This window comes from Pelodiscus sinensis, chromosome 3 (assembly GCF_052426305.1).
Source record: "Pelodiscus sinensis isolate ZL-2025 chromosome 3, ASM5242630v1, whole genome shotgun sequence".
NCBI lineage: Eukaryota > Metazoa > Chordata > Testudines > Trionychidae > Pelodiscus > Pelodiscus sinensis.
Genome location: NC_143054.1, coordinates 19724660 through 19738011, shown reverse-complemented (window position 1 = coordinate 19738011; position 13352 = coordinate 19724660). Strand labels below are relative to the sequence as shown.

The 13352-nt window shown below is 48.3% G+C and overlaps 1 protein-coding gene across 4 annotated transcripts in view; it reads right to left on the bottom strand.

Annotated features, from left to right (window-relative positions):
• LDAH (lipid droplet associated hydrolase) overlaps positions 1-13352 on the bottom strand; it is a 213828-nt gene that overhangs the window by 158559 nt on the left and 41917 nt on the right. For 3 of the 4 annotated variants that reach the window (XM_006131859.5, XM_006131858.5, XM_014577950.4), the window contains one exon: positions 4317-4451. In XM_006131859.5, coding sequence (XP_006131921.2) covers positions 4317-4451 — 135 coding nt within the window. Of the gene's footprint in view, positions 1-4316; positions 4452-12763; positions 12862-13352 lie in introns of all 4 variants that reach the window. The other variant, XM_075923427.2, reaches the window with a different exon arrangement.

Below are 13352 nucleotides of genomic sequence, written 5' to 3'. Positions count from 1 at the left end.
CACCTCCGGTGCCGATGATTGGAGTGTCATTGGATCGGGTTGCGGCGCCCGAAGAGGGGAGGAAGGGGCCCGGGACAGGCACGCCGACGGTTGGGATCAGTGTCCTGAAGTCCCCGACCCCAGAGAAGGAGGCAGCTGACCTTGCCACTGATGGTAGGCCCAGGAGGTCCAGAAAGGCCACTGCGGGTGCGGCAGCCACGTTTGTTGAGTGTAGTCCCTCCTATGCCTGGACCTGGACCTGTGGGCCGAGGATGCTCCCGAAGAGCCCAAATGGACGGAGACAACATCCGAGTCTGAAGAGTAATCGGACTCCGGCCATGGTGGAGCCAAGGAAGAGTGCGGGGCAAATCTTGCCATGGACTCTGGCTTACCCGCATGAGTACGGCGGGGCCGAGCGATCTGCGGCACCGGGGGACCCATGCCCGGTGCTGGAAGGCTCGCTGACGGTTGCAGCACCGGGGGACCCAGACCCGGTGCCGAGGGTTCTACGGCACCCAGTTGTGGTACCGGGGCACCCAGACTTGGTACAGACTGCGACATCGCCAGTTGCGGCACCGGGGTGCCCAGGCCCGGTGCCGGTTGAGACGCCAGCAGCTGTGGCACCGAGGTGCTCAGGCTCGGTGCCGGTTGAGTTGTGGCCGGCGATTGCGGCACCGGGGTACTCAGGCCCGGTGCCTGTCGAGACCACTGCGTCGATGCCGGTGCAGATGAAGGCACGGAGACGGACGCTGGCTCCTGGGTGACCTCCATGGAGGAGAGAGATGTCTCAGTGAATGCCACATGACTACTCAGATACGGCACCAGCACCGCCAGGCGGGGAGCTGCCAAGGAGCTCAACTGCAGCGAAGTTCACGCATGGCTCGAAGCTCCCTAAGAATGACGGTTCGGCCTCGAGAAGGGGGCCGAAGTAGCGATCGGTACTGACCCCACATGGGGTGGTCCCGACGCATAAGCCACTTTAGCATGCCGACCTGGGCCATGCTGGGGCGAAGCCGTAGCCAGCCGAGCCTCCGACAATGGTGACCTCGACCCTTCCGAGTCAACTGAGGATGGAGGGGAGGTTGTGAGGCTAATAAGGTCCTGCGCCGCTTCGAACGTATCCGGCGTGGACAGACGGTGTGGAGGCAGGCGACCAGGATTATTGAAGCCTCTTCGGTGCCGACGGTGCGGTGGCGATACGCACACCGGTGAGCCCACGGCGCGGTGCCCAGCCGAAGTTGCCAGATAGTTCGAACTAGCAAGCCATTCCGAACTATTTAGCCCGTGCCGCGTGTAGCCGTGCGGCACGGGGTTCGAACAAGCCGGCATTTAAAAATGGCGCCGGCCGGCTTATGCAAATGAAGCCCGGGAAATTCAAATCCCGGGCTTCATTTGCAAGTGCGGTATGCCTACATTACCACCCTAGTTCGAACTAGGGTGGTAGTGTAGACATACTCTAGGAGACTAAGAAAGATAGAGACGCTCCAACGACTGTCACTGCGGTAAGAAGGAACTGAGGTGGAGCAGCGCCGGCATGGGTACTTATGCCCCGCCATGGCGGCGCCACTCCAGGGGGCACCCTGCTGGCGCTACGGGTACCGCTAGGGAAAACGCTCCGGAAGACGCAGAGCACGCGGTGCGCACACCTACTTCGAATGGACATGAGCAACCACTCGAAGAAGAACTGGAGGTTCTTCAAGATGTTTGGTCCCTATTTGTATTCTACTGGACATGTGCATGTGTAACCCAGAGGCACTGAGACCTGAAAAGGGAAACCGAAGTCTGTTCTTCAACCTTCGGTTATGTCTTCACTGCCAGGAAGATCGACTCTGCAGCAGTTGATCTTCTGGAGTTTGATTTAGCAGGTCTAATAAAGACCTGCTAAATCAAATGCTGAGGGTGCGCCTGTCAACGCCAGAACCCCTACTCCTCATGAGGAGTAAGAGAAGTCAATGGGAACATTTCTCATGTCGATCTCCCACTGTGAGGACAGCGCCAAAGCTTGGCTCAAGAGATGTCAACTCCAGCTACTTTTTTATGTACCTGGAACTGCATACCTGAAGCCAACCTTTGGCTGTAATGTGGATCTGGCATTAATTAAGAGCCAGTTTCCAGCTTGCTGCAGCATACAAATAGGATCAAATTTTGTTTCTATCACTTCATTCAGCAGCAACTGAGGGACCAATAGAGAATAGCTGTGGAGAGCAAGATCCTTTGCCCTTGTGTGTATACATGTGTGTTCCTCAGGGGTTTTATCATCCCAAATGCTGCAAGATATATGTTGAGGGCTCATGTAGGAGGCATAAGGGATGGAGGGTCATAAAAAATGGGTCCATCACTTGTACCTACCAGCCAAACCCTTATGTGGGAGGCATAGAAGATTCAGATACCATCAAGGTGACTATAGCCACTTTGACCCACAGTGCACGGAGAGCCTTCCATTCCTCTTGACCAAGCAAGGTACCCTGCTAGTTGAGTCTTACACATTAAATCAGGATTTGCTCAATAATTTGTAAAGGGCTTTTAGACCCCTCTGGAAAAGAGCAAACTTAATACAAAATATTGTTTTCTACGAACTGAATGAAGACAACGAAGAAATAGCAGGGATGTTTAAGTCAAATTTAGTATTAACTGGAAAAAGTCACCCATACCCTAGTATGAAGGGAGGAATGTGCTTGCAGGTATGTCTTCATTGCTGTGCACCACAGTTTGTCTGGGTTTTTTTTTGGGGGGGGGGGGGCATCCTGATGAATGAATACAAAACTTTCATTATCCTCAGGTTTCCGACCTCCCTTCGCTTTCATTGTGTAATATGAAGTATTATATATTTTTGCACTGTATACTTGTAGGTGTGATCTGACTGCATTTTCCTTGTGCTGACTCTTTAAGGCACTTTGGTGGGTTATTCAAGCTGAAGCACCTCAGACACACTTCACAAATGATTCCTTTACAGATTCGTTCTGGCTTTCTCCTTTCTTATTCCATTTTTTCAGGCTTTAGTTTGTAGTTTTCAGGTAATGCATTTGCAATTAATTCATGCTTTTGTTCACTACATTTGTTGCAACAAATAAATACAGGAAAGGGGATCAACTTCTGATAAAGTAGATTTTGAGTTATTTCCTGTTTGCCTTCTTTCTCCCAAAACAGGCCCATATCTGCTCCCTCAACTGCATTCAATTTATGATTATGATAATGAGATATAACTTGAGGACTTCAGTCTGTTTAGCAAGTTTCCTTGGGTTAATCAAACATTAACTGAATTTTTGTTGTCACATTCTTAACATGTTATCGCAGATTAACTTGCTGTCCTACATTAAAACCTTGCTTAGCAACATTTCATTAATTTGTTTCTGTAGTTATTCATCAATAGTTTTCTATGTTTTTATTAACTCCATGGTACTGTGGGCTTACCAGCAAGTGAAGAGTCTAACCTCTATTATGCTATGGCTAGTAGTCATAAGGATGGGGAATTCTCTGTTTGGCTTAGAGTTTGACATTTGACCAGAACGATTAGTAGCAATTGGGCAGGTTTCAAATTTCACTTCCAACATTGAAATTACAAAAGCAAAATATTAAGGGCCAAAAGCTCAGGGGCAAATGCTGATGTAAGAAAAGTTACCCTAAACATTTCTGCTCTTAAGCCTTTGATCCTGAAAACTGTTTTGTGCTGGTGTAAATGCAAAGAGCAAATGTTCAGGTTTGTCTAAGAGTTAAGAAAGTAATTCAAGACCAATGGAGTGCTATTTAGTGGTCTGGGTGTAGTTCTAGAAGCCTGGAACCCTTCTCCTCAGTTTTGGATATGGCCACACTACTTCTATGGCTCTGGGCTGTGTCACTGTGCTCCTTCTGACCCAACCCTCCTTCCATCTATAAGGAAGAGGTCTTATCCAGACTCCAAAGTTGCAGTGATTTATCTTAAAACTGTTTTTAAATCAACCTAATCCACCGGTGCCAATCAACCTATAGGCATTTTAATTTTGGTTAAAGAGCAAAATATTTCCAATTACCTTAAATCCATGCTTAACTGCTTTAGGCTAAACCAAAATAAATCTTCTTTAAACTGAGTTAAAAGTATTCACACCCGTAGGGGCAATATTCTAAAATCGGTTTCTGTGAATCCAGAGCAACTCTCTCATGTAGACAAGTCTAGAGAGGAGAAGAACAACATGCACAGTACTTTCTCCCTCACAAGGTCATTCTGGGGAAATATTTGCAGGGCTTTCCAAGACAATTAGTACTATGGAATTGTTAAGTGATATTATCAATAAACATAGGTTTTTCAGAACAAATCATTGCCATGGTAAAATCTGTATATCTTACAAATTACAGTACAGTACCTTCTGTCATTTCCATGCCATTTGGTGGCTTGCAGTGTCCAGCGTGGCTCACAACCCAAACTGGATACTGCTGGTTTAGTCCATGGTATAATGCCCGTACAAAGGTCCTATAGTAGCCTGCCAGTCCTGGATTACCTGACAAGAGAAACACACAAGCATGTTCATATTGACTTTAGAACTGACAAACTACAATGCAGTTCTGTATAAAACAAACATTTGCTGTTTCTTGTACCTCTGATATTTTAATATTTATGTACACCTTATTTCCACTTCAGTACCAAAGTGCTTTAATTCTACTGACCACGAGTACTGTATATTTTGACACGCTCAGAGAATAATCACAGTGAAAAGTGCATCACTATCCACTTTGAAAGCAATAACTTTTTCTATTAACATTCAAGCTGCATTTCCTGCTGATTTCTGTTAATTGTGTCTGAAAATTCATATAAATTATACCTACTTTATCTATTAACAAGTATCAAGGACAATATAAAGTTAGTTTTGGGGAAAACCTCTCATGAGTGCTGAATGAAAATATCACAATGATTTGTCCATATCACGTTGATTTTGATACTAGAGGTTCTGCTACTATGTTCTCTGAAACTTCGTAACATTCCTTTACCTCTTTAAAAGCTGTGTCATACTGGGAATATGAAAACAAGGAGTAGTGCTGTGGCACCATAGGTTCCATCTACACTGCACCCTAAGCTCAAGATAAGTTATGCAAATGTGTAGCTTATTTCAAGTGTATTTCTAAATATCTTATTTTGAAATTTGTCACTGTCTACACAGCGCCGAATTTCAAAATAAACCTCTATTCCAAAATGTCCCTTAATCCTTGTGGAATGAAGTTTACAGGGACACTGGAATAGTGTGCCTGTTTGTTTGAAAGATATTTCAAACTAACAGGTGCGCTGTCAAGACACGCAACAGTTATTTCCAAGTACCAGAAGTATCTCGAAATAGCACCGCTATATGAACATATCCTTAGAGATTAACAAAAATATATACAGTATCATGAGCTTTAGTGGATATTTCTTGATCTACAAAAAGTATAAGATTTTTCTACCATGTCCACACGGGCAGTTCATTCGATTGTATGATATCTGCTGTGCATGCAACTTCAGCTTTGGAATTTCCTGCCTTCTGATGGTATGTCTACATAGCAAAGTTATTTCAAAATAACAGCTGTTATTTCAAAATAACTTTACTAGCGTCTACACAGCCAAATCACTTTTCTGAAATTAATTTGAAATAGCAGAGTGCTTATTTCGAATTTGGTAAACCTCATTCCACGAGGAATAATGCCAAATTCGAAATAGCTATTTCAAAATAAGTGCTGTGTAGACACATATCAAAATAGGGGGCCGTCAGCCTTCCCAGGGTGCCCTGGTGGCCACTCCAGCCTCAAAAAAAGAACACTCCTCTCCCTCCCCTCTCCCCGGAGCCCTTAAAGGGGTAGACTCTGGCCACAGTACCTGTGCCAGCTTCAAGCCTGCCGGCCCAGAGCCAGCAGTCACTGCCACTGACCCCAAAACATGAGCCAGCAAGCCACTGGCAGCCAGCCCTCCATCGCTCCCCAGGAGCAGTCTGCCAGCTCCCAGGAGCCTGCCAGGGCCCGGAGAAGGTGGGAGCCTTCCCGGTCCAGGGCGGAGATCATGGACCTTATTCAGGTTTGGGGGGGGGATGCCCCCAACATCCAGGATCTCCGCACTAGACAGAGGAATGCGGCCATCTATGGTAGGATAGCTGCCAGCCTGGCCACCAAAGGCCACATGCGAACCCAGGAGCAGGTTTGCATGAAAATCAAGTTGGTCCAGTGAGATCCCCAACCCTGAGCTTCCCCTCCCCCTTCTTCCCCTTGCTTCCCCCTTCCAGCTCCCTCATCTCAGGTTTCCCCCTCCCCTTTCCCACCCTCTCTTCTCCCCTCTTCCACCTCCTTTCCCCAGTCTCACCAGAATTTCATTCCCACCCCTCCACCAGTTTTGTTAAAAAAAGAGAGTTTGTGTTCTTGAAAATACATGTATTTTATTTTACATCAGGAAGGGGGGCTAGGGAGGGGTAAGTGGAAAACATGAAGGGAGGAATGAGGCACAAGCCCCCTATGGGGCAGACCAGGGAGGCTCTTTGTTCTCCTCAGGGTGGAAGCTCTGCAGGGCCTCCTGGATACTGACAGCCCCCCAATGAACCTCCCGGATGGCAGCCTGCCGAAAGTGCAGCCAGGCTCACAGCAACGTGTCCACGAGAAGTACCAGAGTGCCCAGGGGCAGCTCTGGCTCCATGCTGCAGAGTGCTGTGGTGTCCCGAGCGAGGGAAACTAGAATCAAAATGATTTGCTGTCCCTCATCGAGGTAGGAAAACAAGCAGGGAAAGCTGAGAACCGGCTGTCTGGGGGGGTCCCTTTAAGCACAGGCCTCAGATAGCCTCAGGCAGAAGCCACACACAGTAACTCCTGACCTGATGCCCTACCGGCCCTGCTTCTGGCTGGCCTTAAATGCGATTCAGCGTCCACTTAGTATGGACGCGCTATTTCGAAATAGCAAAAAGCTATTTCGAAATGCATTTTGTGTGTAGACGCATTATTTCGAAATAAGCCATTTCGAAATAACTCTGTAGTGTAGACATACCCTGAGTGATTAATTTTGCAACTTTCGTGTTACATTGACATAATCCTTTCCTGTAACAGATAATATTATCTGGATGAATACAGCTGCATAGGCATGGCAATGCAGCACCTGAATGCCTTGAAATTAGAAGCAGCTTTTAGGTATATTTCAGTGTTATTAATAAATACAATACAAAATATAATATATATTTTAAACTAGATCATCTACCCAGCATTTCTTGGGTGCTTACCGAGGGGCTCAGGGCAAGAGGCTGGGAGTGTGCCAGCTCTGTGCAGGTGGGTGTAAGACAAGAGACTGTGCGAGTGTGTGTGCATGTGCGTGTACAAAGCACCTCCCACCTCAATTCATACCAGGGCTACTTGCTCTTCCCCTTCCTGTGCCTGTCAGGGAGCAAGAGCAAGGTGCACAGCTTGTCTCCCCTCCCTCTCGCCCCCCCCCCCCCCGGACTCCCCAGCCAGAGTGAGGAATGCAGCTAACTGAGCACTTTCCCCTGGCTCCCTGATGAAGGGAAACGACCAGCAATATTCCTGTAAGAATCGGGTGGGAGGGATTCAGCTGCCCCCGCCCTCCTTAAAAGATGATTGGGGGGGTGAGAGAATTGGGGTTGGGACAGATGGGCTACGTCTACATTGGCCCCTTTTCCGGAAGGGGCATGGTAATTTTTGAAATCGCAATAGGGAAATGCGTGGGGGATTTAAATATCCCCCGCGGCATTTAAATAAAAATGTCCGCCGCTTTTTTCCGGCTTTTAGAAAAGCCGGAAAAGAGCGTCTACACTGGCCCCGATCCTCCGGAAAAAGCGCCCTTTTCCGGAGGATCTTATTCCTACTTCAAAGAATAAGATCCTCCGGAAAAGGGCGCTTTTTCCGGAGGATCGGGCCCAGTGTAGACGCTCTTTTCCGGCTTTTCCAAAAGCCGGAAAAAAGCGGCGGACATTTTTATTTAAATGCCGCGGGGGATATTTAAATCCCCCGCACATTTCCCTATTGCGATTTCAAAAATTACCATGCCCCTTCCGGAAAAGGGGCCATTGTAGACGTAGCCATGGAGAGGGGATGCCCCCAGTCAGCCCCTTTCACTTGCCTGGTGATCTGTCTCTTTTTCTGTATAGTTTTACGAGAAGAAAGCCCATTCTAGCCACATCCCATTTTCCTAGCACAGCCAAACCCTGACCTTGCTTTAAGATATGATAAGAGAAAGCTCTATAGCAAATTTGGTGGTCCTAGATTTTACTGTTTAGGAGGAGTTCTTGAACAAATAGACAGACAAACTCTCTCAAATATATAAGATTATCACCAATACTTATTGAAAAATACAGGCTGGTATTTTCAAATGACTCTAAGAGACTAACCCTCATGGAAACTGCCTAACTCCCTGAGGTGCCTTTGAAAATTCCATTCACAGTATTTATTGTTTTTAGGCATGTATCATGAAATCTCTATTCAACATTTACTAATTCCATTTCTGAGGCTAAACTGCCAGACTTTGGTAACTGAGAAATTCAGAGTACAACGCATTAAAAAGCTCCATCATTGCATTAAGGGTATACCAGCAAGTCTTCCTTCAGTAACTTCTAAAGTACAGGCAGTCCCCGAGTTACGCGGATCCAACTTATGTTGGATCCGCACTTACGAACGGGGCTCTCTTGCCCCGGAGCTCGCAGGCAGCGGTCCTGCCACCTCGACCTCCGGGGCGAGAAAAGCTGCTCCGGGAGCCCCTGGTCTGCTGGGGACCGTCTCCAGCAGACCAGGGACACCTGGAGCAAAGCCGGGGAGGCGGAGGGGTCCCGCGCCTCTAAGGCTTTGCTCTGGCAAAGCCGGGTAGGCGCGGGACTCCGCCGCCACTGTGGCTTTGCTCCCGGTGTCCCTGGTCTGCTGGAGACGGTCCCCAGCAGACCAGAGGCACCGGGAGCAAAGCCGCAGCGGCGGCGGAGTCCCGGAGTCCCCAGCAGACCAGGGACACCCGGAGCAAAGCCGGGGAGGCGGAGGGGTCCCGCGCCTCTGAGGCTTTGCTGTGGCAAAGCCTCAGAGGCGTGGGGCAAAGCCTCAGAGGCGTGGGACCCAGCCGCCGCTGCGGCTTTGCTCCCGGTGCCTCTGGTCTGCTGGGGACCGTCTCCAGCAGACCAGGGGCACCTGGAGCAAAGCCGGGGAGGCGGAGGGGTCCCGCGCCTCTAAGGCTTTGCTCTGGCTTTGCTCCCGGTGCCTCTGGTCTGCTGGGGACCGTCTCCAGCAGACCAGGGACACCGGGAGCAAAGCCTCAGAGGCGCGGCACCCCACCGCCGCTGCGGCTTTGCTCCCCGTGTCCCTGGTCTGCTGGGGGGGGGGTGCAGCTAGTGCGCCCCTTCCCCCCCCCAGCAGATCAGGCTTTTGTTGCGGACCTTGGGGTAGAGCAGCTGGGGCGCTGCCAGGTTGGTCCTGCAGGCACCTACCTGGCAGCCCAGCTGTTCTCTCCCAGGCTCGAGATTCAGTCGCTGTTGAAACTGATCAGTGGCTGATTCCAGGAAGCTGGGGGCAGAGCAATTCTGCCTCCATCTTCCTGTAGTCAGCCCCTGGTCAGTTTCAGCAGCAGCGGCTGAATCTGGAGCCAGTTCCGACTTACATACAAATTCAACTTAAGAACAAACCTATAGTCCCTATCTTGTACGTAACCCAGGGACTGCCTGTATGTACACTACCAGCACACCATCATTTAGAGCTTTGCAGCAAGCAAATGTTGTACTGTATTAGCTATATCAGCACAGCCCTATTTTCATAGATGCAGTTATGCTAGTATAAAGGCATCTGAAGGGAAATAATCCTGGCATAAGGCTCCTTTATATCAAAATAAATGTATCCACACTAAAGGCTGTGCCAGTATAATTACTTTGATAAAAATACCCATGCCCCTAAGCAAAATAGTTATAGAAGTACAATTGTGTGTGGATTCCACCTCTTCTTCCTGTGCTGCATATTTTCATTTATTTTGAATTTCTCACTTTAGTTCTTTTGTTCTTCCAATATTATAATGTAAATCAAGTGCCCTGAAAAGAGGTGTTCTGTAGAAAATGCGTTAGATGTGCAATTTCTTCTTCACTAATCAATAGCTAATAGCTTCTGCAAGATCTGAGTGTTTTGAGGTATAATAGAAGTACTATGCTAAAATAAAACAAGACCAGACGAACACGGAGACATCTCTATTACTAAGCTAAAATAAATGCAGTATTACTGAACCATACAGATCTAATAGACTTCATTCTTATAATTATTTTATGTTTGCTTTGAAGCACATCATATTCATTAGCAAAATTACAATGCAAACAGATACAAATATTTTGTGTATAATCAAAGTACTACAATGTTTATATTAGCACCCGTGAAAAAATTAATTAGGGAAAGTTAAAAATATGTACGTAAACAATCTAGGTTCTATGCAACTGAACTACATTGTACATTTCAAGTAACACAAAATATTGAATTTTTGATTAAATGATCATTTAATGGAAAGCTAGCAGATGTACTCTGTGTTGCTCAGGTCTTTAAGTGAAATAATGGAGTTTTACATTTGTTTGGAAAATAAAAGGAAAATGTACATGCTTTATTTAAATTACTGTATGTTTCAAAAACAACAGGCAAAAAACACAAGTTTGTATTAACAAAAGAAGGGAACGGATTCAAATATTAGATAAGGATGTAAGCGATTAGTTGAGCACTCAACTACCCAATAAGCTTAAGCTTATCAGGTAGTCAAGTGGACCACTTGCTTCTCCTCCTCCCCCTTGCTGCTTCTAATAGACAGGCAGCAACAGGAGGAACAGAAGCCAGTGCTGGGGGAAGCTGACTTAAAAGCCAGTTCCCTCCAGCACTGTCTCCACTGTGCCACCTGCAGAGGCAGCAGGTAAGGGAGCCTGCCATGAAGCAGTCTCTGCCCACAGCAGGCTGAGCACAAGCAGAGGCTGCTCAGGCAGTAGCCCCTGGCCACCGCCACAAACAGGGGCTGCCGGACCTGGCGTGAGCCAGGATCAAGCAGTCCCAGCTTGCCCTAGTCTGGGGACTGCTGCACCTCTGCATTTTAAATGTTGTAAGTGTCCAGCTTGCGCCGGGTCTGTGAGCTACCTGCACTGAGGCTCTGCATTTTAAATGTAGTAAAATGTACATTTAAAATGAAGAGCCGCAGCAATCCCAGCTCTGTCCCAGCCCATGCCGGTCTGCGACCTACCCCTGCTGTGGCTCTGCAGTTTAAATTTAGTAGGAACCGGGCTGTCTGCATACCTGGCTCTTACTACTTTTAAACAGAAGAGCTGCAGCAAGGGTAGCTCCTGGACCAGTGCGAGCTGGGACAGAGCACCTTTCCTTATTGTATCGACTACACGATTAATCAGTTACCTGCCCCTTAACATCCCTAACATTAGATAGGGCTTCTTGGTAGACAATATTTGCAGTTTTTCTGACTTTTGTTAGAATAAAAAGAGGGTGGAGATGCAGAAGTGAGGGTGGGGGCTGGGAGAGTTTGGAGGGGGGTTCAAGACAAGGGCTGGAGGTTGCTGGAGTGAAGGCAGGGAATTGGGGGTGAGGGCATAGGGTTCAGTGTGGGGAGGGACTCAGGGAAAGGGTGGAAGTGCAGGACTCAGGGCAGGGGCGAAGCTTACTGGGGCACTCTGTGGAGGCAAAGGTGGTATTGGTCCCACAATGCCTCCTCCCAGAAGGCTGGGACAGTGATTCTGGCTGGTGGCTCTTCCCGGAGGGCAGGGAAGGAGGCGTTGCAGTCCTCTGCTGGCCCTACACTCCAGCTGGTCTGGGGGGAGGGCAGGGCTCTGCATGCTGGCCTCAGCCTTCAGAGGCCTCCCCACACTGTCGTTGGTGCAAGGTGGCAAGGCTCCAGGGGCATCCTAACCTCTAGCGCACCCTCCCTGCAGCTGGATTGGGGGGGGGGCTCCGCCTGCCAGTCCCACCCTCCAGCTGCACCCCACACCCAGCCTGTGCGGGGCAGGTGGTGGGGGGGCAGGCACTTCCTACCTCCACCCTGCAGTGGGTCCGGGGAAGGGCGTAGGGCTCCACAGGCCAGCTCCAGCTCCAGCTGCACCCCTCTGGCCTACAAATCTCTCAGGATGGGAGCTGGAGCTTCATGGGCCATTCCCAGCCTGCACCTGGCCCTTTCTGCACTGCAGCCTGTCTGGGGAGGTGCTCCAGGGGCCAGCCCCAACCTCCCATGACCCCTTTTTCCTGCAGCTGTTCCAAGGCTGGACCATAGTTTCTGGCCCCAGCCTCTCCTAGGGGGCACCTCCTCTGGGGAACCTCTCCTCATGGAGGAGGAGCAGGTTTTTAACTCTCTTCCCCTGCCTCTCTTTGGCTCCCCCTCCATCCTGCACTATTTGTGGCAGGGGGAGGCACTTCGTCTGGTGGCAGTCATTCTGCAGTACAGCAGTGTCCTGTGCTCATTAGCCCCACTGGTCACTCTGCAGCATCACTCCTCTCTGACCAGCCCTCTCCCTTTCCATGTTACAGTTCTATTCCAGACACTTCCCATTTTCCTGGCACAACCAAACACTGACCTTTCTTTAAGTTAGGGCAACAGGAAGCTGCACACCAAATGTGGTGGTCCTAGCTCTTACCATTTAGGAGGAGTTCTTGAACAAATGGACTCTCAGACAGATGGATTGGCTCAGAGACTCACTCTAATACCTATTCATATATATACATTTATACAGATAAAAACAGATGCAAAATATATATTCGCCCACAGAAATGTTTTAATTATGCAGCACTCCTCAAAATGCTTCATGTAGATAGGTGGAAAGATACTGAAAAGACTGTAAACACTACTTGACAAACCTCTTGTACTCACGTTACAAAAAAAGGAAGCATGTCTTTCAGCAAGATGAAAGTAGCTATTCCTCTAGTGTATCTGGCCACCAAGAAACGTTTCAACATTATACTTCAACTCTGAAATACAATGCATTAAGCTGTTTCAAAGTTAACTGGATTCCTTGACCATAAAGCAGATATTCCCTTCTCTTAATGCTTCCAATATAAATTTTCAACTAGTTTTCTATTTTCTTTATTAACTAAAAACAATCAAAGAGAAAAAACAATCTTTCAAGTTCCAGAGCTTTTACACATTCTCTCCCATCATCAACTAGGGTAGACAGGATGGAAGTATTCTCATGCTTCAGTTGTCAGCTGAAGAATAGCGAAAATTTGAAATGTTTATAGCAGCGGTCTCCAACCTTTTTAACCACGAGATCACTTTTTCAATTCAAGTGCAATGTAAGATCTACCTCAAACCCAAATACCCTTGCCCCACTTCCTTCCTGCCCCTTCTTTGAGGCCCTGCCCCTGCTCGTCGCTTCTCTGAGGCCTCACTCTGCTCCCTCCATCCCTCTTCCTCCCCCATCCTCACACACACCAGGCTGGGGTAGGGGGTTGGGATGCAG